This window comes from Salvia hispanica, chromosome 1, assembly GCF_029641045.1.
Source record: "Salvia hispanica isolate PSC_SH4W2 chromosome 1, Shi_PSC_v1, whole genome shotgun sequence".
Taxonomy (NCBI): Eukaryota; Viridiplantae; Streptophyta; class Magnoliopsida; order Lamiales; family Lamiaceae; genus Salvia; species Salvia hispanica.
In genome coordinates, this window is record NC_142692.1 from 14,037,064 (window position 1) to 14,061,274 (window position 24,211).

The window sequence follows — 24,211 nt, forward strand, 5'->3', positions numbered from 1 at the left end:
TATGTTCAATATTAACATGATCGAGCTTGATTAGAATTTATTGTACATTATTTAGTAAAAAAAATTCTTAAATATACAAATATTTAAGTTAAAATTTCAATTCTTTTTGAAGTGTTGCAAAATGATTAGTATGGGATTTATTTTAATCAATTAATGTTTATAAATTAATTATTAATGTAAAATGTTAAAAAAAAAAAAATTGATTATGTACGTACAATTATGTATTTATCACTACCCAATAGGTAAATAAAATATGAGATTCATCATGTTTGAGTTCTATTAATGCAAGACAACCACAATTGATAAGTATGCCCACTTTTATTATCGAGTGTGTAGTAAGATTCCTTTTGAGGTAAGAAAGTGAGGCTTCTATTTCCCTATTTTCACAAAACATTTGTAAATATTCACAATATTTTGATCTATCATTAAAAGCCGCCAATACTTAAATTAGGAGTGGGTCAATATGGTAATAAGTACCGAAAATATCGTTCAACGTATATACTCTACTACTCCCTCCGTCCCGCTTTAGCAGTCCCATTGACTTTTCTGTCATCTTTTTGTAAAAATGATAAAAAATAGTTAAAGAGGAGAAATGGTAAATTAAAAGAGAGAATAATATAGAGAAGAATCTTATCTACATAATTATCTCTCTTATTTTACCATTTCTCCACTTTAACTATTTTTTATCATTTTTACAAAAAGAGGGCAGAAAAGTCAATGGGACTGCTAAAGCGGGACGGAGGGAGTATTTCTTTGGTTGTGCTTTGTTTAATCTAAAAAGCTATACGAAGTAAAATTCCATTATGAGAATGTCATAATGTGATTGCTCTTTATAATCATAGCAAACATTAGTCAAGTGCAGTTAATCCAAATCATTATTTATAACAAAGCGGCTACCTGCAACAGAAACACACTAAAAATAGATTTGGAGCCCTTAGCCCATCTTCAAGATACGGGAATCTTCAAGTCTCGTCATCTAGCTCATCTTCGAGGTTCAACTACTTTCGAAGATGAGCTAATGATCCAATCATCCAACTTCGCCCCTTTCTATTAGATTTCATATACTGCCTGTAACTGTAAGCACTCTCGACCATGTTATATTTAGTTCTCTCTCTTTTTCATCTAGGTCAGTTCAAAATCATCGAAATTAAGAGGACATCATATGCACAAACGAGTTAAGCCAAAAGTCTTCACAGCAGAACAACAGAAATGGGCCAAGTAACAGAAGCTGCATGCATACTTTCTTCAACATGATGCAGCTCAGTAACCAAATTGATAATCTTCATTGCATCTCACAATAAGATGAGCCAAAAGGAAAATCATTTTTTCACCATAGTTAGTCTCTAACCAGCCACAGAAACACATACTCTACAGTTGTCTCTAACCATAATAGTATAATCAAACAAACAGAGCAAGCCAGACTTTGTCAGAAACTTAAAACTAGACAGACATTCAAATAACTCCTTATTGATGATGAGTAAAAGAAAATGTGAAGGTATGCAATAAGGTTCAACAAATCCCTCTATTACTTCTAACAACAATATACGATAAATGATAAGAACAAGAACAGAATGTTAATGTTTAATGCTTCATCAGAATCCTAATATTGAGGCATATAGGATAAATTAATTATGAAGGAAAAGCCTGGTTGATGAGGAAGCCAGTAAGGAATTCCATTTATAAATGCAGCACTACATACGAACTAAAATTCACATGACAACATACATTTTAGAAGAACGGGTAAAGATCTACTTAGCATCCAGAAACACATACAGATATGGTACAGCGATTATCATCCAACTATAGTTGTTAGTTTACATTCGTCAACATATATCCCCCACAGACCTCAAACAATGAAGCTATCAAGAATTGATCACGTGTAAACTGTTACACAAGAACCTGCGAATCTCCTCCAAGTGAACTTGCATAGGAACTCAGTAAAAATGAACGAATCCAGTAAAGAGATTGCCTGGGACAAGGAATAACAATCATAATTTAATCCAGGTTGTTACCTGATTGGAACACTATTGACATGGAAATTGAAAAACAGTTAAACTATCTTCAAAGTTCATTTGATAGATGTCCCTCACATTAGATAAATAGAGGCAATATCTATTAATCTCAGACTTCCAAAATCGAGCATTCTGACTTGAGCTATCATAAACTCAAGCATAACCAACGATAAAACTTTTCTCACCTTTCCAAGGAAATAGGTAGCTCAATTAATTAATTGATTTTTTTCCTTTCAACCAGAAAACCAAAATTAATTGCACTGTACAAGATCGCGAAAAAACCTAATTACACAAAAGATCAAATGACAATCCATATCTAAATTAGATTCAAACCATCACTCAAATAATCGCAAACCAAAATCCTAAGTACTAAGACATCAGCGAGTCTGAAAACTTAAATAAACACTTAATTCGAGTAAGTAATAGAACAGCAGACTCTATCGAACTCTACTTGCCTCTTTTAAAATTTCCGTAAACTGTTCACTGCTTGCTTAGTGCCTCTTAGTTCTTCCAGGCTGCTTATCAGTTGCTAGTCTGTAAACCCAATAAACCTGCACGAATAGACGCAAAAAAAGCATACATCAACGGGAAACGACAAAAACTGGACGAATTTTTGTTCTGATCTCAGATTGTAGAGATTCTAACCAGAGCGAGGACGTGAGCAACAATGAGAAGAACAACCACGAGAGGTACGAGATCGAGAAACCATGGGTGGATCATTGTTAGCTGAGATTTCGCCATTGATACTGTCTGGATTCTTAAACCCTTGCCTGTAGTTGAGCATCAATTTTTTTCCCTTTTTGAATTTTGTGATTAAAAAGGGGGGATTTGATCTATTTACTGTTTTGCCCACATGTTTTTGATTGAAATCTAATGCTAATTACTGCTATTGATTTATTCTAGAATGTACACCAAACTGTTTTGATAAAAGTGATCACTCTATTTAGGTTAACTTATAAACTATAGGAATATTATCTTTAAAATCACAAATTTTGACTTCGCTAATTTTTTTAAATACTACTATTATTTTGAGATCACAACTTTTGTCAAGATTTCGGTCAACATATTCTTAATGTGATGTTGAATAGGATTTTTTGAGATATTGACCACGAGGTCCACAACCTTGTTGTCGCAATACAATTGACATTTTTGAGATGATGGAACAAATCTCATTCAACAAATTCAGCCGGCTCTAGCTTGAAAGTAGCAAGTGCACTCATAATTCAAGGTGCGCCAACATAATTCCGGATCACAAGTCAATTGGCTTCTAAGTTCTAAGTGTGGAAACAAGCCCCACCTCCAAGTGATCTCATTGAAGAACAACTACATGTCCACCAACAAATTTCAACATTGAAGTTAATTTTAAATTTTTAGAAATTTAAATTATTGAAATTTTTATGAATCTTAATGGAGTAAATTTACTATTTACAGTGTTACTTATTTAAATTTTACAAAATGGATGATAATTATTAATAATATAATAAAATTAAATTGAGGTACAAGGAAAGGTATGGAGTTATTAGTTGTGGTTTGACGCAGAAATTGTAGGGAATGATGATATAATATAATTGGGGTATGAAATGGGGTGTTGTATACTTGTATACTCCTTGACCTAACAAGTAACAACACCATAATATTGCGTCTAAAATTTGATTCAATAAATTGAACACCGCTAGTTCAAGGATAAATACTAATTGTGTCTCCCTTAAAGCAAATGAGCAACACATGTAAGCAATTAATTCTGAAAAAAACAGATAATGTAAAATTATTCTGGACATTTCCCATCTATATTTGAAAGAACTAACATCAGATGAAGTAAACTATGTTTGAAAGATTTGGCAATCATCCCTTGTGCATAGAGAATCCAGCTTGATATCCAAGAAAATTGCAAATTTTCCACAAATGTAAATCCTAGTATGAAGGCACTTGGTACCTCCTTAAATGATACACAACCTAGTGATAGTTTATGATAATCATCCTTTAACCAAAGTTAGTTGCATCCAATTCAATAATTATATTCTCACGAGGCATTTAAGCAACTCGATGTTTGAACTCATTATGCATGTTAAAGTAGTTCCTGTTCTCCACGCATACCAGAGCACAAATGTACACTCGTTGTACCTGAAAGTATCGTCTTTCGCGAAGTAGCCTGATCGTCTGGTGGATGTTGTCACCTATGGATCACAGCCACATGCATTATGACACATTCAGAAGCTGGATGTACTGCAGCAACTTCCTTGATCTGGACGAGGCCGCAGCAACTGTCCAGGTACAAACTTTGCGATCAAAGCAAGGGAATAGAGTTGAATAAGTTTTTTTCAGATCACCAAGCTTGTTGATTGAAATATATTCATTTCTCTTGATCACTTTTGATACTGTGGATTGCCACAGAAATATCAGGGAGTTGAGGACACATAAGAAAACCTGCGAATGGGAACAATAAGAATTGAGACTAAATAACATGTAACTTAAAGGGGTAATGGAGGAGGGGGAAGAAGGACTTGTACATTTGATAGATACTTTGAACTGCTTGGATAACAGGTTGAACCTCATCAACAAATCCAGTGACCACTTTTTCATTTAGAACCCTACAAAAGATAAGGACAGAAAGGTTAACTGAGCTCACAATACTATATGCAATGATAGTTACATATTTGGCTGCAGCATTTGTTCATTATCCAGAAGGTTAAACTAACTGAGTACATGTTTCAAGGTTCTAAAATTGGTTTCATATGAATGCGGAGAATGACACTTACTCCAAGATTAGTTGATAGGCTGAATAACTGTTGCCCCAGCACCAGCTTGTGATCATCATAAGAATATTGTTCTTATTCACACAGTTGCAGTAAGGTGCCGTCACTTGATCAAAAACATCTGAGCATAATCAAGTTTTAAGTTATAAATCAATTGAAAACGGCAACGAAGTGCATGCATAAAGGCTGCAAGTATTTCAAATCTTAATACTCATTTTACTTGCAGATGTGTTCTTGATCTGTAAAAATAAATTTCCCAGCAATTATTACAGAAGTGAAAAAAAAGACCAGACAGAAAAAGGAGCAAATAACTAGCACACAAATGAGACAAAATAAATGAAGATCAATACCTCCAGGAGAACATCCCAGCTGTGCACTAACAAACAAAATGCTCCATAGAAGAAGAATGATGTCCTTTCGGTTTCACCACATGACTTCCAATTGCAGATTTCTTCTCCTTCGTAACCATAAGCGATAAAGATTGTAAACTTTATCTAGCTCCCCCATCCTGAAGCATTTCTTCATGAGTATTATAAATGGCACGTGATCAATTGTCAAATTTGTCATCAACATCTTAAAAAGTAACTCTTCAGCCTCTCTGATTTTGCTTCTAATGCAGTAGCACTTAAGTAATTCGGTATAAGTTACTATATCTGGTACACATCCTCTCCGCACCATTTCATTGTGCAGCTGGAGTGCATAACTAATGTTTCCCAGATCACAATAAGCACCAATCAACAAATTGTAGGTGACTACATCAGGGGAAATCCCATTAAACAGCATCTCAGTCATCAGATAATAAGCCTTGTCAATACTTCCATCTTTAATTTGTGTGTAAATAAGAGCATTGTATGTATAAACGTTGGGCAGTACACCAAGTTCAATCATTTTGTTTTTCATGAACAGTGCCTCTTGTACTTGTCCACGTTTTCCATAGGCATTAATCATGACATTCCAAATGAGAGGCTTGGGCACCAACGAGTTCTGCAGCATGTGTGAAATATAATAGGTTGCTCTAGATACATCTCCATTAATACACAATCCTTGGATGATCATTTTATATGTGATGTGGTCAGGAGGAATTCCCATCCTTGACATAACACCAAAAACATAACATGCCTCATCAATCCAGCCTGACTTGCATAGCTCACTGATGACTGTATTATAAGAAAAAATGTCAGGCACAAGACCACTTTTATACATTTTGCCCAAAGACTTGTACACAATGGTTAAGTCCCCTCTCAAACAATATCCATGAATAATAACATTATATGCAACAACATCGACCTCTATACCCCTTTCAAATATATCATTCCAACAAGTGATAGCTTCAACAATGCTACCACTCTTGATATGACCACCCATAAGTATGGTTGAAGTGATTAAATTTGAACTTCCACCATCATCATTGTCATCCAAGATTATCTCAAGCAGCTTTGTTGCATCCTGCAATAAGCCATTCTGGCAAAGGGTGTGCACAAGAATATTGCATGAGACCCTATTTGGCCTCACTCCATGGTTATCCATGGTAGCAAAAACATCCAGAGCTCTATCGACATCATTTACCAGACAATAACCACTCATCAAAGTGTTGTAGGTAGCACAACTAGGGCGAGGGCCATTGACTAACATCTCGTTAACAAGCCACACTGCCCTCTCCATGTCACCGCTTTTGCAAAGTGCATTTAGAAGGTAATTGTGAGTGAGGACATCAGGAATTCTAAGTTGTTGAACCTCAGTGTGCCAAAGACGTAAAGCTGCTCCTAGCTTACCTTCCAGGCACAAAGCTCTAATCAAACTTATATCACTCTTGGACACTGATTGAAAGACAAAACTATGCCCACTTGAACGCCCCCAACATATGCGTTCCCTGCAGCACAATTCGAAAAAAATTAATCGACATTGATAAAAGCCATCACTCTACAGACACGAGATCTAGTGTAGCAAAGTACTCTTTTATCACCTATTATCACATTACTAAAACAAACTAATAAATAAAACACTCAGATGCAAGTTTTTCCACAACCAAAATTGGAACAAAACCCCCAAATATTCAGCAAAGCATAAAAAATGTAACAAAACGAACCTCGTAGTTTTCAACCGATCCAAACTACACTTCAACATTGCATCCAAGGCGTTGAAAACGGCGCCCCTCGGCTCCTCATCTCCACCGTCTGAAATTTCCTTCTTCTCATTTCGATCGCTACTCATGCTCCTAATCCGGCATAAACAGCAATGATTTTACAATGCACATGAGCTGATTAGAGATAACAACTCAGGAAATGGTCCTACCTGGATTCGATTAGGTCTAAGCTGGAACTAATACGAAGGAACCGCGAAAAATAAAGAGAAATCTGGTCCTTAAACGATTCGAATGTCTGAGAGCTTCCATTCAGAATTCGGAGGAGGAAATAGGATCCTTGAGCGGGAACTAGAATCTGAGAACAATCACACGCACCACAGAAGCAATAGAGTGAGAATAAAGGATCTTAGAATGATAGAAGAATAGGAGAGCGTATCATATACCGATTGCATTGGCGGGGGGTGAGCAGCGCCGAAACGGCAACGGCAACGGCGACGGCGGCTCTCAGCTGCAGGGAATGGAGGGGTTGGGTTCCCAAGTCTCAGACCAAAGTGGTTTTGTTGAGTTGAAAATTTTGATCTATAAACTTATTGGGCCTCTAACAGAATGGCCCATATTTATAAATAGTTCATAAACTTCTTTTGTTGGTCTCAAAAAAATAAAATATAATGGGAATTTTCTAAATTTTGCACTATATGCATTTAATTTCCTAAATAAAATAATACCAAAATATAATGTAGGATTTAGTTGTTAAATTAGTTAGTCATACGGGGTAGCTATGACTAATAATATCATAACTATCCATCTAAGATTGAATTTTGAGATTGAGTCTTATGAACCAAACACACTACATATTTAATCTCTGAATACAATCTTGCAAACCGAACTTCCCCTTATAGTACTTTTACTATTATTTAAAATTTTGTGACTAAAATGACCCCAACTTGCACAGGGATGACATTTCTAGTACATTCCAAATAAATGAGAGATGTCACTTTTTGGGATTAAATTGGATGGTCTTTCATAGGGGTGTCGAAACGGGTAGCGGTTAGTGGGAAACCCTCAACCCGACCCGCTACCCGATGACAATGGAAAACGGGGCGGGATCGGGTAGTTTGTTTTAAATTTTTGTGGGTATAGGTATACCCGCTACCCGCGCGGGTATACCCGCTACCCGCGCAGGTATACCTGTCAAACCCGATAATACCCGTTATTTTTAGAATTATGATTTCAAATTTTTTATTTTAGTAAATTAGTTTCAAATCTATTTATACTCCCCAACAATACACTTTATTTTCAATTATTTATACGCGGCCAAATGAAGGATTGCAAGTTTTGTGAAAGTGAAACTTTTATTAGTTTAGTGTCTTTAGTTTTGAGATTTAAAATATTTAGACTTTTAGTTGAAGTTATTTATATTTAGACTTTTGATGAAAGTGAATTATTTTTGGTTTTATATTAAATTTTTGAATGATGATCTACTTTTAGACGTGTTTGATGTTTCTATCATATTTGCTTATTTGAAATTTGGATTTGCATTATATTTCATTCGTAGTCATATTATATTTAAGAGATGAGAAATCACCATATTTGTGCATAGTTAATAGTTGGAAATTATGCAAATACAATAAAGTAAAAAAAATACAAATCTAAAATCATAGTGTAGCAACTAACAACAATCCCAGAATTCATTCTAGAATTTCAAACATGTACATAAAATTATTGTATTAGATGACTAGCATTGATGATAAACGAAAACTAAAAGCATAATATCATTGAATAATATAATACACAATTCAAATTATGCCTGCGGGTTTGGGTACCCGCAACTACGGGCTTGGGATACCCGATGCGGGTATGGGGTTACCCGTTTAACTATACGGGTCGGGATTGGGTAGTACTCCCTCCGTTCCATAGTAATGGAGGCGTTTCTTTTCGGCACGAAAATTAAGAAAAAATTGTGTTAGGTGAGTTAAGTAAAGGGATAATAGAGTGAAAAATGAAATAAAGATAGAGAGATGAAGAGAAAAAAAAAAAGTAAGAGAGAGTAAAGTAGGTGTGGAAAAATGTGTTGACTTTTACTAAAAAAAAGAAATGACTCTATTACTATGGGACGTATCAAAATGGCAAAATGACTCTATTACTATGGAATAGAGGAAATATAATATTAAAGTTTTCGGGTACGGGTACCTGCAAAATCGGGTTTGGATACCCGTGGATACCCATTTCCACACCCCTAGACTTTCAGTAGTTGAGATCCAATTCACACCTCTTTTAAAATATGAGATCAAAGTATGCAGAGTTTTCATTAAGGAGATTTTTGTCCTTTTCTCCTCTTTTATCTTGTTTTGTCCTAAACCCTAAACTGGACACTACATACAAATATCACTTACAACTAATATACACATAATGACACAAATCAAACATAGATAGCACAAATGCATATGGCACTGCCGGTCTCGGAGGGACGGCAGGGAGAGAACTGTGAACTTGTTGGATATTTGATCGATCCTTATCTGGAGAAGGAATAATAGAAGATAAGACAACGTGTAGTTTAATCAGTTCACGTATTTTGTGAGGGAAAAGAATAAGAGAAAAAAAAAAGGAAAAAAAAAAGAAGACAAAAATCCTCTAAAATGAAAAGTTCACGTACCTCGATTTCATATATTGAAAAAGTTGTGGATTGAATCTCAAAACTGAAAAAGGTCCTTCAATTTAATCCCCAGTAAAATCTTTCTAAATAAATGACATATGAAATATCCAAAACCAAAGACATTAAATATCATACTCCCTCCGTCCCGGAGTATTAGACTCACTTCTTTTGGACACATGATTTAAGGAATTGATATTTAAATAGTTAAAGTGGAGAGAGTAAAGTATGAGAGAGGGAAAAAGTAGGAAGAGAAGAGAGAAAAAAGTAGATGGAGAATAAAATAAGATAGATGCTTTTTGCTAAAAAAATAAATGAGTCTAATATGTTGGGACATCCCAAAAGGGAAAGTTGGTCTAATACCTTGGGACGGAGGAGTAACAAATTAAAAGGAACTCATATTATAAAATTTTTAAAAATTACACACCGGAGTATTACATTTTTGTGTGTGTACATTTTCCTAGGTTTTATTTATATTGATTGTGTGTTCATATATACACGTGTGTTTTAGAGGGTATATTTAGAACTAATATTTTGACATATTTTGACATATAGGTTGAGTTGGATAGACATGACTAGGCTAATCTAACTTGTTTTAGAAACAATCATTGAAAGCGGAAATGAGCAACATGTTTGTTGCGTCCTCGCCATTCTCTGAAGTTCTACAAGTCTTGTTTGGTTTAGAATGTTGGCTAATTGAGAGATATGGTTCGATAGATAAAGTTGTGTTCTTGAAACTTTATGAAAACTACTCCTCCCTCCGTCCCGGAGTATTAGACTCACTTCTTTTGGGCACATGATTTAAGGAAGTGATATTTAAATAGTTAAAGTGGAGAGAGTAAAGTATGAGAGAGGGAAAAAGTAGGGGAGAGAAAAGAGAAAAAAGTAGGTGAAGAATAAAATAAGATAGATGCTTTTTGCTAAAAAAGGAAATGAGTCTAATATGTTGGGACATCCCAAAAAGGAAAGTTGGTCTAATACCTTGGGACGGAGGGAGTAGATCTTATGATTTTGATGTCTATAAAAGTTAATGGAGCTAGTTGATAGGATGAGAATGATGAAGAAACGAACACAAGAAAATCAAATTCGATGTTCAAACAAATGTTCTTCAATGTTACTACATTCTATCTCTTATTTAGATTATTCTCTAATTTTACTTTTTTTCAATTAACTTATTTATAAATATTTCAACCAAATACGATTAATTAGTACAAATAAATACTCCCTCCATCCCGGATAATTCGGGTCACTTTGACCGGACACGGATTTATTTTAAAAATTGTAATGAAAAGTAAGAATTGTAATGAAAAGTGGGTTGAAAAATTTGTGAAATGTGAGTCCTACCTATATATAATAAAATGTTAGAAATAAAACGTTAGTAAGAATAAATTAGTAGAATATGAGGTCCAATACCAAAAATGATAAAAGTAAAGTGGGACAAATTAGTGGATCAGACCAAAATGGAAAACTGGGACGAATTATCCAGGACGGAAGAACGAATTATCCGAAACGGAGAGAGTAAATAATTTCATCGTTGATCCAAGTGGTAAAACTCAACTGCCTCTGGAGGAGGGGGATGGAACGAAACACGATTGCCGTGGAAAGCGAATTGCCGCCGGGTGAATAATAAAAAACGGAGGAGACAAATCCAAACTATAAATTTTGATCGTGGAGTATTTGAGAAAAGAAAAAAAGGAACAATTGGAATAGAATTTGATATGGATTTAGTAGACAAGCACCGTAGAAACGGCGGCGCTGATCTGTGGATCCATCTCAACGGTTGTCTGGCCGCCGCCGAGCTTAACTCGGCATTTCATTTCCGCACAATTGCTCAATGACTAGTCCATTCATTTATTGTTTTTAACAATATTGGCGCAGCCTCTTGAGCGTAGTGCGATTCGTAGGAAACAAATGTGATACAAAATTAAAAATCTAATTAGAACTTAAACAGGAAGTTTTCATCATCAGAATAAAGTTGATTTTCATCCACAGCTAGAATTAGACTGTGTCCAAAGGTGTCCTAAGATATATAAATGTATTCATCACATGATGATCCATCCGTCCAATAAAATCAAACTATAAATATGCTTTATAGAAGAAAACTATTGCTTCAAAAATAATTTAGAAAGGGGGAAATGGTTTAGTTTACTCAGTAGTGGCAAATTAGTTATTGGTTCGATTCTGCCGGCAAGCGTCCTCAATATAATTCAGAAGAGGGAGCTTTTCTATCGTCGCGGTAAACAGATCCCCAAAACCATATAGTAAAACATAAAATGAAAAGGAAAAATAAAATTAAATTAAGAGAAAAACAATAAGAAAAGGAGAGAATCGCTCAGTTCAGCGGGTGAATCGACATGCAAGTAGCAATCTCTGAGTAGAGAAAGACCTGCAATACGGTCTGTTGAGCTTGAATTTTCCAAGTCGTCACAGCGATTTTCTAATTTACTCAAATTTCAATACAACAAAAGATAGGTGAAAATGAGATGCTCTTCGGCCAAAATATAGAGCACAATACAATTGGGACTCGAATGGAAGAGATCTATATAGTGCTGATGAGTAGAACAAGAGGCGGCGCTTGCATAAATTAGGGTTTCTGGATTTTATTTCAGCGTTATTTCTAGGGCCCAAAGTTGTGAATTGTAATGGGCATATAGATTATTTATTGACTCATTCAAAAACAAAAGAGTTAAAGGCTAAAATTGGTCCTAAATATATGGTCATTTTATCTTTTTGGTCCTAAATTTTATCTTTTGGATTTTTTGGTCCTGCACATATGGAAATTTGATCATTTTGGTCCTCCGTCAATAATTCTGTTAATTTTTTAACAGTCAACGCGTTTTGTCCAATTTTGACCAGATTAGAATCATTTTAAGTCACTAATGTCTAATTATTTCCTAATTAAAGTGACCCACCCAAATCACATATTCTCATTCCATCAAACCCATCAGCGGCGGCGCTGATTCCTCCCCTCGCCTCCTCCGGCGAGTTTGCGACTGATGTTGGGTCGTCCTCCACCGCTGGTGTTTCTTCGTTTTCTCTATTCGACGAAGCATCGGTTGGAGAGAAGGCGTCGCTTCTTGGTGAACAGCCGCCCCGTTGCTGCCGCCGCTGACTCCCCGGCAGACCTGCAGCGCTACCGTCCTCCGTCAGCCTCGGCGTTGAGGCTTCAGCCGATGGGGAGCCACCGCCCATTCGCCGCTGCCCGCTCGTCGTCGTCGTCGAACTTCCGCCGTGCTCCAACTCGTCGAGAAGCACCGGCAGTGGAGGACGACCCGACGTCGGTCCAAACTCGCCGGAGGAGGCGAGGGGAGGAATCAGCGCCGATGCTCTCCAGATTCAATTAGGAGTCCTAATCTGGGGAAAATGTGAAATGATGAAGAAAGAGGCGATGGGTTTGATGGGAATGAGAATATGTGATTTGGGCCACTTTAATTAGGAAATAATTAGACATTAGTGACTTAAAATGATTTGGTAAAATTGGGCAAAACGCGTTGACTGTTAAAAAGTTAACGGAACTATTGACGGAGGACCAAAATGATCAAATTTCCATATGTGCAGGACCAAAAAATCCAAAAGATAAAGTTTATGACCAAAAAGATAAAATGACCATATGTTTAGGACCAATTTTGGCCTTAAGTCAAAACAAAATTTACGTTTTTTTAGATTTGTACAAGAGCATCTCCAATGTCGGCTAGCCAATCGGCTAACCGATTCGCGTCGCTAGCCGGTCAGCTAGCCGAACCATTGCAGCAGGCCAGTCCGAAATCGGCGAAAAAAGCGGCGTGGGCTAGCCGATCACGTGGCACTGGCCGATGCGCTGGCCGCCATTGTGGCGTGCCGATCGGCCAGCGCTATTTTTTATTTTTTTTTTAATTTTTGATGTATTTTTTTATGCATTTTTTTTATTTATAGCAATTTTAATGTATTTTTTTATGAATTTTTTTTAATTATGTAATTTTTAAATAGGCACACAGACGACAGACTAGACCCAATACAAAATTAAGACCTAAAACAGAAACATGTCATAGCGTCGGGACCCCCGTTCGGCTAGCGGCAAACTATAACGAATTCAAGGCATACTAACATTTTTTAATGTATTTTTTTAATAAATTAGTGAGGAGTAGAGTGGGGCGGTGGCTCGTGTGTGGAAGCCCGAATTTTTTTTTATTATGTAATTTTTTTGATTTTTAGTTAATGTACTTTTTTTTTATTAAAATAAAATTAACGAATTTTTCCCGTATATGTGTCGTAAATTTAATTCCGTATTTTGTGTTTAATTCCGTAAATGTAGTATTTTTTGAATTATTTTTATTGCGGCTGCCCTATGGCTGGCCTAAATCTGATGTGGCAGGTGGATTTTTAGTGCTGCTGACGTGGCAGGGAGAGAGAGTGGCTGGCCTATTTGCATTGGAGATGCTCTAAGAGCATCCACAATAAGAATAGGTCAGCTACTCTCTCTCCCTGTCACGTCATCAGTACTAAAAATCCATCTGTCACATCATCATTTTACTCAAATAAGCTAGCCTAAGGCCAGCCACAGGCTAGCCGCAATAAAAATAATTCAAAAACAACTACATTTATGGAATTAAATTTACGATAAATTACGGAATTAAATTTACAAGACATATATGGGAAAATTCATTCATTTCATTTAAAAAAAAGGTACATAAATAAAAAAAAGTACATAATTTTTTTTAAAAAAAAAACGGGCTTCCACACACGAGCCCCGCCTCTCTCTAATCGTCGTCGCCACCGCCACCCGGGACCTCCACATTGGTGGCATCTGAGCCCGCATCTGAGCCCCCCATATGTGCCCTCGCGGCATCCAAATCGACCCGCATGCTCTCGAGCATCGAGTGAAGAAACCTCTTCTCCGTGGGGTTAGTGGCGGCCCTCCAATCTTGGAAGACCTTGTACATCTGCTCCCGCGTTTTTTGACGCGAGAAGAAGGTGTACGCGGGTGGGGGGAGGGGGGCGGGGGCTGCCGACTGGACCTCCTGGGCGATAGGGGGGAGGATCCCCTCGCTGCCCGTTGCGCCCGCTTTTGGCCAACGGGGCGAGTGCGGGTCGCAAACGATGGAGGGGACGGAAACTCCTCAGCATCCGGGGGGAGGTCGTGGGAACCGCCGCTGCTGTAATCGCCAGAATAGTTCAGCTTCTGCTTCTTCGGCCACCCAGCGTCGACCCCTGCCCGGAACTTCTCGGAGTCCTTCAGCACCAGATAGCAGTTCCAGAAGGTGAACTCCTTATATTTCCCCTTCACGGGGAACAGACTCTCCGCTATCCTCCGGCAGTCCTCCTCCGTCTGCCCACTACTCCTCATGCGGAGGACGTTGGCGTACAAGCCCGAAAATCGGCCGACCGCGACCCTGATGCGTTCCCACCCCTTCCGGCACTCCTCCCCGGTGTAGTCCTTTCCGTGCGGGCAGTTCCTCCTGTAGGCTGCTCTAATCTTAGCCCACATGTTGACGATTCGTCGCAAACTGACAACCACGCCTTGGCCAGGGCGACGTACTCATTTTCCGTCCACTTCCTCCGTGTGGGGGTGTCGTCAACATCCGGCTGCGACGACTCGCCAACCACCTTGCTCTTCCCCTTGCTCTTCTTCTTCGGCGCGGCCCGACGACCCCCCCTAAAGTGTCCATCTCCCCGATATCGAACCCCAGCTCATGCAATGAGAAACGGTCATCCCCAGTGAATTGCGTCTCCATTGGGGTCGAAGCCATCAAAAAATCAAGAGTGGGACGATAGACCGTGTCCCCCCCCGGTGACCCTTGTAACCCGGGCTGCATACCGGGCTGCTGCATACCGGGATGCATCCCTCCCTGCGCGCCCGCCATCAACCCCATCATCTGTTGTAGCATCTGCTGCGGTATCTGGGTCATATCCATCTGGCTGCCCATCTGCCCCTGCATCCCCCCCTGCGCGCCCGCCATCAACCCCATCAACTGTTGCCAAGGGTTGTTGTACCCTTGGCCCATCTGCCCGCCCATCCAGACCCCACGGGTATCGTAGGAGTCTGAGATCCGCTCGTCGCCAGACTGAACTCGTTGTTGTTGTCCATCGCTCGATGTTGCTCTTGTACAGAAATTTAGAGAGAGAGAAAATTCGTTAAAACAAGTGGTGCAAATGAAAATGAAACTAAAATCGTGTATATATAGTGTTTCAAAAAAATTCAAAAAAATTAAAAATAAAAAACGGTACTGGCCGATCGGCACGCCACAATGGCGGCCAGCGCCTGGAAATCGGCGTGCGCTCGACGATTTCTACGCCGATTTGCCGCTGGCCGATTCCAATGGTTCGACTAGCCGACCGGCTAGCGACGTGAATCGACTAGCCGGTGCGCTAGCCGCCATTGTGAATTCTCTAAGGACATCATTATGTTTTACTTGAAAATATTAAATTGTGAATACAAGATGATTATTGAGTGGCACTGGATACACAATAACACTAATTTTTTTGCTTAAAAAATTAATTCGTAGTAGTATATAAATTTTATTACTCATATGATCAAATGTGGGTGGAATGAATGTGAGATTGAGATTGGTCGCCTCTTGACTTTTGTTGTATGATTACTATAGTTTTTTTCTTCTTTTCCTCCTTGTATGATTACTATAGTTAGCTAACTTGAATACGCTTTTTCCCGTCCCGATCAGGTGCATTATTTATGATCATATAATTATAATTATAATCATATAGTTAAGATAGAGTGGGTAAAAATCAAAAGTATTACTAGTACTCTATTTGTATTTAATTCAAGTAATTTAATTTAGCTAGTATTTTTTTTATTACTAGTATTATTTAAAATCATATGATTAATGATCTGTATGTGGATGAAATTTATCTTTAAAATTATAAATAATGATTCGAACCTGATATATTTTTCAAAAACTATAATGATCTTTTACTAATATTTGTGCAAAGTGTAAAATTGAATGCCTTAGAGCACTCCCAATGGTTTGGGGATAAACTCCCTTATTTCTCCCTAACTCCTGCCACATCAGCGCCACATCAGCACCAAAATTTATCCCTAGTTTTTGGCCAACTTTTAGCCAACCTCTGCAATGGTTTCTCCCTTATTTCTCCCTAACTCAACATTTCATTTTTGCATCATCACTAATTTAATTGTTTTATTTTTATATATAATAAAGCTAGCTTATTTAATTTATAAGATAAAACAAATAATAGTAATAAAGTTCGTTGTATTAAACACGGGTACACATTACAACGAAGAAAATTAAATAAAAAAAAAAGTACACGAATGGAAAAAAAAAATCAAAAAAAAAATTCAAAGAAAAAAAAATTCAAGGGCGGTGGGCGCGGTTTCTATTTGCCCACAATTCTTCGATGATATCGTGTTGTAGTGCTTGATGGGCCTCCTTCTGGTGTATGTCCATGAACGCCTGGAACCGTTCATGTTCGTTGTGCGGTACACCCTGGCGGGCGGACTCGGTTGAGACACCGTGACTCGATGATGCAACACTTGGTCATTGGTGACGTCGAGGACGCCTTCGTGTTCATCATCGATGATCATGTTATGCATGATGATGCACGCATACATGATATCGGCAATATCCCCCTGGTAGAAAAAGCGCGTCGGGCCCTTTACCAGTGCAAATCGCGATTGGAGCACCCCAAATGCCCTCTCCACATCCGGTGGGAGCGGGAGGTACCTCTTCTTCGGAAGAAGAATGTGATATTTCCTCGTCGGACTGAGCACGAGACGATGAATCAGAACTCATTTAATAAAGATGGAGAGAAAAAAGATTGAAAATTTGTGTGAATGAAGTTTGTGGGTGATGAATGGAGGAAGAGGATGAAATATTTATAGGGGTGGAAATTAGAATATGACCATTGAGGAAAAAAAAAATAAAAAAATTGATCATCGCCGAAAAATCGCCGAACAGCTCCCCACAGTGGCCGGCGATGATCCGGCGATAGCCCGGCGTTAAAACGCCGCTTGGCGTAAAATCGGTAGGAATTTCGCCGAAAAATCGCCGAACTCCTCCCAGTAGCCGGCGATAAGTCGGCGATATCCGGCGAAAAATCGCCGGATTTTCGCCGTCGCCATTGGGAGTGCTCTTACAGCGGAAAATTGTGTGGTGCATATATTATTATATTATTACTTATATTATTACCACTCAACTTTCACAAAAAACACCACAAAATTAATCTCTCGTCAACTTGGAACACGACCACTACTTAATTTTCTGACTAATGAGGCAAAACATGGACTATACATGGATATCAAAAATTTCCTCACTCAAATAAATTGTTCTGTACAAATTTGGCATACAATTTACAGCTGCATTTCAAACCAAATAATTCTGCACACATTGTCTCAAGTTTTGCAAAGTAATTGGCTTCGACACAAATGAGTCCATACCATTTGCATAGCATTCGTCTGCGCTTTCTGATACTGTATTCGCTGTCATCTGCACACGTAAAATCTTGTCAATGAGCAAAAATACTACTAGTATTTCTTTTTCCTGTTTTTGTTTTGTTTGAGGTTTGATGAATGAGAGTAGTGTATAGAGTGATCAAGCTTACTGCAATGATAGGAACCCTCTTTCTTGTTTCCTCTACTTGATGAGATGCCGCCTCCATCTCTACTCCGGCCTTCACAGCCTCTTCCCAGCTGCCTGTTTCCTCAAACGATCGGATCAATCTTGTAGCTTGAAGACCATCCATTACCGGCATGTACACATCCTGCAAACATTAGTTTCATTTTCAGTTAATATACCTAAAACAGATAAAAAACCATGTTGTTAATTTTTATTTTTATTGATCATACCATTAGAATGAGATGGTAAGTACTTCTTTGAACTGCCTTCACAGCCTCTGCTCCGTTGGAGACGACATCAATGGAATAGCCCAACTGTTTCATCATAGATTTTGCCACCATGATGTTGATCTTGTTGTCCTCAACCAGCAGTATCTTGTGTTGATTTGTCTCATCTCTCTCAACTGTATTTCTGTTTGTGGACGAGCATTCAGAAGCTGTTTCTCGAGCTGTACAATGAGAACGGTCGTGTTCTTGTTCTTTTAGGTTGTCTGAGCCTGCATGCTGGATTTCAAGCATGGATGATGTCGTCTCCATTGCACCAGCAGTCGAATCAGAAACTTCCTCTGAGGCGCCCTCGTTGCTTGCAATGTTGCTAGAAGGCAAAGGGCAGTCTTCCAGCAAACCATTGCAGTTGTTTCCGTAGCTATTTGGTAAGAGCTTGGGAATCCTTCCATTTATATGTGAAGAAAACAACGTGCCCAATGTCCGAGGCTGGAAAAGGAACACGCCTGAATTCAGATCATCGTCGTCTCCTAGGACATCTTGGTGGTCCGTATCAGATAGTTCGTCTGTCTCATCTGTATCAGAGGCTGATGAGACCTTGTAAGGCAGGACGAATGTAAAAGTAGAGCCGTGGTGCTCAACACTTGACACAGTCAGATAACCTCCCATAAGCTCAACCTACAGAAATCCATATTTTGTAATTTTAACACCATGATTTCAGATAATTTTCAATCAAGATTGAGGTATAATTACCAGTTGTTTACAGATTGCAAGGCCTAATCCTGTCCCACCATACTTCCGAGCTGTATCCGCCCCAACTTGCATGTATTTTTTGAACAAATTCGACATAGCATGCTCTGTCGTGTCAAGTTTAAAAAGCACAACTTGATATCAGCACAGAAAATGCTACCAACATTCATACTTATGGAGGAAACATGAAAAAAGGTACCAGGTATTCCAATGCCAGTGTCGTAGACATCGCAGCGGATCCACACTACTCGTTCCTCAGCCTTTTTTCGACCCTCCTTGTCTCGATCCATTTGATCGCCATTTTGATCACAGGACGTGTTTCTGAGCTCGGGTTCTTCATGAGAAGTGCTATTAATAGCGTGTCCGTTGCCATTAGTATTGGCTGAATCAGTTGATTGATCTTGAGACTTCTTCTCCGACCCTTGTTCGTTTATATCGCTTGGCTCTGGAACCACATACAGATTTATGCCAACTTTCCCTTCATGAGTAAATTTGATGGCATTGCTGTGGAAAAAAAAAAGAACATTAAAATGATAAACAAACTAACACCATCATAAATATGTTTAATATCTGGTTTGAAGGTTACCTAATCAAGTTGGTGAGTATCTGTCGAATCCTTAGGACATCTCCGATAACCTAGAACAGAACAGCACCCATAAATGCCTTTTCCCAACGAGTAAAACATTTTCCTTTTCTTGGAAATCAATGGATCCTTTGTATTACCTCGACTGGAACATCTTCTGCTACATGACCTTCTAATGTGAGTAGTTTTTGCAGTGAGGCCGCTGCTGTCTGGAGTACGTGCTTCACCACCTCTCTCGGCCGAAACTTGGTCGCCTCCAACTTCATTACTCCTATAAGATAGACAAACATCACCTCATGTTTAGACCAGCAAATGAGACTTCAAAACTAGGCAGGTCTGTAAATGTCACACCTGACTCCACCTTGGAGAGATCGAGGATGTCGTTGATCAGCTGAAGAACCAAATCTCCAGAAGACAACATCACTTTCAACAGCTGCCTTTGTTCTTTATCGAGGTTAGTGGTTGCAAGAATCTCTGTCATGCTCACAACTCCAGAGAGAGGAGACCTTATCTCATGAGACATTGTCGCCAGCATTTGTTTTGCGCGCATTGTCTCCTCTGAAGGAACGATGTAGCTACCAGATTAGCCACCATATTTTCGGCAGTCAACCTTCTAACTAAATAGTATAAGATGAATAACCTGTTATGTGGATCGTCTTGTTAAGCTCCGTCTCCATAGCCTTCTGCACAGCGATTTCCTCTCTAAGTTTCGCCATCTTCTCCCTTTTCCTGACCTGCATTGCAGTTACAGAATGCAACGGTGTGAGATTTAAAGAAACGAGCTTTTTGGATCAACGATAGAGTTGGAGATTAACCTGATCAGTAACTTCCATTCCCATGTAATTTACACCAATGGTCTCTCCTGCCTTGCTGAAAACAGGCTCCACATAGATCAAGAATGTCTTTGAACCAAACAGCTCCGTCTCAAACGTGATCTCCCTCTTTGCAGGCAATCCGCGTTCTAAAACCTCCCTTTTGAAGTCTTGGGACTCCTTCACGCCTGAGCCAGTGAAGATCTCAACGTCCGTTTTGCCTATGATATCCTGTAAAATCAGTTAATCTGAGGAATTATAGTGGCATCAAAATGCCTTAAAAAACGACACAGAATTCTCTCCATCATAACCATACCTGCTCTCCCAAGCTCGGGAAATGGTTGAAGATGAACCTATAACGCATATCCTTATCCTGCAAAACGCCCGACTCCTGTCAGCCTAGAGCCAAAAATTACAATGTGAGTGTGTCCAAATGAGAACAAATATATACCTGGTGGCCTATAACAACGGGGGCATTTTGGAGGACGAAATGCAAGAAGTTATCTGCCCTCTTCAAAACCTGAGACAGCTCCTCCACCGGAGTTGACTGCCTCTCCAAATTCTCTATACTCTCTTGCAACTTCTCCACCAACACTTGCTCCCTTTGAAGGCTAGCTTCTAGAAGCTTCTCAAGATGCATTGCTCTCTGCTTCCAGTAAACAACACTGTCATACTCCGCATCTATCGCCACTATCTTCCCTTGGGAGACGACATCTTTCCTCCTCTTAGGAGCATCTTGGTACAAGTACCTCAGATTCTCATCAAGAATGGAAATAGGCCGCTTGTCTCCACCATATCCATCCTTCTCAAACCGATGCTCCTCCAAGATCTCGAGCTTCTTGAGCTCCATTTCTTGCTGCGACTTGCTCAGCTGGTCGAGCTCCTCTCTCAGGAGGCGCACGACATTCGCCTGCTTGAACTCCCAATTCTTCACCAACTTGGCCAGCTGCCCGTTGCCCTTATCACTATAGTTTGTGAGCTCCATTAGCCTCTGAAAATCGACTATGTTAGGCTCTTTCTTGATGGTGACCTCCTCCAACATGTCTTGATCTACCCCGGGCCTCTCCACGTTGAACTGCCTGCCGGCTTCATTCATGTCCTCTGGCCACATTGAGGTCAGGACGACGTCCAAATCCTCGGGTTGATCACTTTCCATCTCACACCCCATTTCTTCTCTCTCAACAAACTATACCTCTTGCATCCACTAATTCAATGATGTAGTTCTAGCAAGCATCAACATCTCTTTGATAGCTATATTCGCCTCGTTGCAGCCTTATACTCGGTGTTTATTAAGCCTATAAGAATAAACAAAGTAGCAAGATTAATCCAAGTATTTAGGAGTAACAAAATCAACAAAACATGATAATGAAATCTGTTTTCACAGAAATGAGCCCTTCTAATGGAACAGTTGCAGTTCATCAAGATTCAATTTTTATTTCATTCTGATGCAGCCCATATAACATATAACATACAGAATATTGATAACTTTAAACACTATCAGATATAGGAATTTGACCGCAGAAAAAAGAGGTTCATTGACCGAAATTGAGAACAAATGGTAGAAAAAGTATGAACACAGCAAAAATTGAGGCTAAAACAAACAATCTCATTTGCAAGAAACCAATCAAATTCCCTAAAAAGGTAACCTTTTGGATTAAAAAAATTAATGGGAGCTTGAAGAACAAGGCTATAATCATCCAGGGCCTAAAACTTTTGACGGTAGATCTGAAAGAATCTCTTGGAAGTGGTCAGTCAAATAAAAAAAATAAGAATAGGCCAAGGTTTGGGAGCAAAATAGAAAATGTAGAGAGAGAGAGAGAGGTGGCCGGTGGGTGATGGGAGGAGAGCATGTGCAGAAACCCCAAGAAAAAAGTTAAGAAATAGAAACGTAAATTGAAAATGGTGATGTGGGATTTAGGGAAGAAGGCATGTGAGAATGAGGTGAAAAGGAATTGAATAAAAATGATTGCTTGAACTGAGTATAGTATATAATATAATGGTGTGAATTGGCAAGTTTCATGTGTGTCTACGTTAAGGAACGTGTGTAGTGTGTGTTGTGCGTGTTGTTGGTTGGATTCAGGTCTGCTAAAAGTTGGAAGTGGCTAACTCAATCACATTCATAAAATCATGAGTTGTATGTGTGGCGTCAAGTCCTGGTGTTGTTGTGTTTAGTAGAGCAGTCAGCAGAGAGAGATGAATATTAAGAAATGATTCCTTCAATCAACATGAGTATGCATATACATGCTGTGAGAGAGAGAGAGAGAAGAGATGATTTTTAAATGGTTTGCAGCCCGCCTTTAAACGAGGTAAGCTGCGTGTGGATCACACGCAACCACACTACGTGCACACATTTTTGTGTGAAAAAGTTCAGTTTTACTACCTTCTTCACAATTAACACGATACTTAAATTTTTTGACGACTATGATTTTAGTATGCTGTAATGTTTAATACTAGTAGAGCTAGGTAATAAAACAGAAGAAGAGAGTTGTACTTTATTTTGTTAGAAATGTGTCTCTATTTGCGAAATGCGAACGAACAAATCCATTTTTAATTTGATCAATTTTCATTAATTATATTTAAAATAATGAGTTTATTGGTATCTAAAAGATCAGAAATCTTGAATCACGTCAAATTCTCAATTTTAGGATACCAGAAATCGTTTTAATGATGAATTCATAGATGAAAGACCAGTAATTTAGTACTGGGATTATTAAACGAATTTTAATCTTGTACAAGATTATCGTGCACTAATGTGTAGTGAATTACATATAAAATAATGTAGAATCACATATAAATACTTCTACATGTTATAATGGAAAATATAGAATGTATAACTATGGGGAGTGATCAATTGCTAACTCATCCCTTAGTTGCTGACTACAACTAATTTAAGATCATAAGATTTTAGAAATCTTGTGGTCTATAATTTGCCATGTGTAATTTCGTTTTTCATTTTTTAATATTAAAAAGATAATAGCAAGTATCAAATTTAGGGTTTAGAAATATAATGTCAATACAGTGTATGAAATACATCAACACGAAGACATAATAATGTCAACACAATTTCATATTAACATTTTACAAGCATAATATTGACATATTATGTAAGGTGTATTGACATAAATCTATACGTAAAAAATACGAAAATTCAAAAAAAAAAATAATTTTTTTTTCAAATTTTGACGTCGGAACATATGCATGTAGTATATCGTTGGAATCCTTATAAAATTATCTTTAATTTGATATATGTTATATGAATTTAAAGTTTTGGGATTTCTTTTAAAAGGTAGTTATAACTAACTTGACATTAATACCCCTATTGATATTTATTAGAATTAATCCTATAGCCTTATTGACGTTTTTGTTGATCGTATTGACATTTCGTGGTTGATGATCTAGGCCTTTAATTTGAATTTCTAATGGCTATTATTCAGTTGTAGTTAGCAATTAAGCATTGAGTTAGCAATATAACACTCCCCGTATAACTATAGTATAAGACTCGTTTTCTCTTAGGTATTTCTTTCCATTTTCTATCATTAGAGATTTACGCAATAAAAATTTTAGGTCGGGTTTGTTGACATACAAAATAAAATTAAAAACTAATACTAGTACAATAAGGGGAGTGATCAATTGCTAACTCATTATTTAATTGCTAACTACAATTAATTTAAGGCTACATGATTTTAAAAAACATGTGGTCTACAATTTGCCACGTGTAATTTTCGTTTTTATTAATTAAATCGAAAAAGATAAAAAAACGCCAAATTAGGGTTTTGGATG

The 24,211-nt window shown here is 38.2% G+C and overlaps 3 protein-coding genes and 4 non-coding genes across 8 annotated transcripts; all 7 read right to left on the minus strand.

Moving 5' to 3' along the window:
- Window positions 1–1,648: 1,648 nt before the first annotated feature.
- LOC125200109 (uncharacterized) lies at window positions 1,649–3,407 on the minus strand. Its single transcript, XM_048097878.2, has 3 exons — window positions 2,658–3,407; window positions 2,468–2,563; window positions 1,649–1,969 (listed from the first exon to the last, which is right to left on the minus strand). Exons 1-2 carry the CDS (start codon window positions 2,751–2,753, stop codon window positions 2,504–2,506), a joined length of 156 nt encoding a protein of 51 aa, XP_047953835.1. The 5' UTR covers window positions 2,754–3,407; the 3' UTR covers window positions 1,649–1,969; window positions 2,468–2,503.
- Window positions 3,408–3,727: 320 nt separating this feature from the next.
- Window positions 3,728–7,412, minus strand: LOC125222841 (uncharacterized). Of its 2 annotated transcripts, XM_048125682.1 has the most exons (7): window positions 7,292–7,412; window positions 7,058–7,203; window positions 6,852–6,980; window positions 5,116–6,635; window positions 4,769–4,886; window positions 4,520–4,600; window positions 3,728–4,436 (listed from the first exon to the last, which is right to left on the minus strand). In XM_048125682.1, the coding sequence occupies exons 1-4, from the start codon at window positions 7,298–7,300 to the stop codon at window positions 5,189–5,191; spliced, it is 1,731 nt and encodes a 576-aa protein (XP_047981639.1). In that variant the 5' UTR covers window positions 7,301–7,412; the 3' UTR covers window positions 3,728–4,436; window positions 4,520–4,600; window positions 4,769–4,886; window positions 5,116–5,188. The 2 variants fall into 2 exon arrangements, with proteins under 2 accessions (XP_047981639.1, XP_047981638.1); XM_048125681.2 differs by lacking the exon at window positions 4,769–4,886.
- A 3,795-nt stretch (window positions 7,413–11,207) lies between these two features.
- Window positions 11,208–11,395, minus strand: LOC125185802 (small nucleolar RNA snoR143). The gene has a single exon (XR_007170299.1). It is a non-coding gene; the product is annotated as a small nucleolar RNA snoR143 (small nucleolar RNA).
- Window positions 11,396–11,455: 60 nt separating this feature from the next.
- LOC125185782 (small nucleolar RNA snoR31/Z110/Z27) lies at window positions 11,456–11,552 on the minus strand. The gene has a single exon (XR_007170280.1). It is a non-coding gene; the product is annotated as a small nucleolar RNA snoR31/Z110/Z27 (small nucleolar RNA).
- Window positions 11,553–11,643: 91 nt separating this feature from the next.
- Window positions 11,644–11,743, minus strand: LOC125185741 (small nucleolar RNA R30/Z108). The gene has a single exon (XR_007170243.1). It is a non-coding gene; the product is annotated as a small nucleolar RNA R30/Z108 (small nucleolar RNA).
- An 81-nt stretch (window positions 11,744–11,824) lies between these two features.
- On the minus strand, window positions 11,825–11,933 carry LOC125185785 (small nucleolar RNA Z107/R87). Its single transcript, XR_007170283.1, has one exon. It is a non-coding gene; the product is annotated as a small nucleolar RNA Z107/R87 (small nucleolar RNA).
- Window positions 11,934–17,741: 5,808 nt separating this feature from the next.
- Window positions 17,742–22,580, minus strand: HK5 (histidine kinase 5). Its single transcript, XM_048121244.2, has 13 exons — window positions 22,078–22,580; window positions 20,883–21,726; window positions 20,748–20,804; window positions 20,435–20,662; window positions 20,260–20,353; window positions 19,971–20,177; window positions 19,760–19,890; window positions 19,623–19,672; window positions 19,236–19,540; window positions 19,040–19,143; window positions 18,293–18,964; window positions 18,049–18,207; window positions 17,742–17,933 (listed from the first exon to the last, which is right to left on the minus strand). The coding sequence occupies exons 2-13, from the start codon at window positions 21,597–21,599 to the stop codon at window positions 17,811–17,813; spliced, it is 2,847 nt and encodes a 948-aa protein (XP_047977201.1). The 5' UTR covers window positions 21,600–21,726; window positions 22,078–22,580; the 3' UTR covers window positions 17,742–17,810.
- Window positions 22,581–24,211: the final 1,631 nt, after the last annotated feature.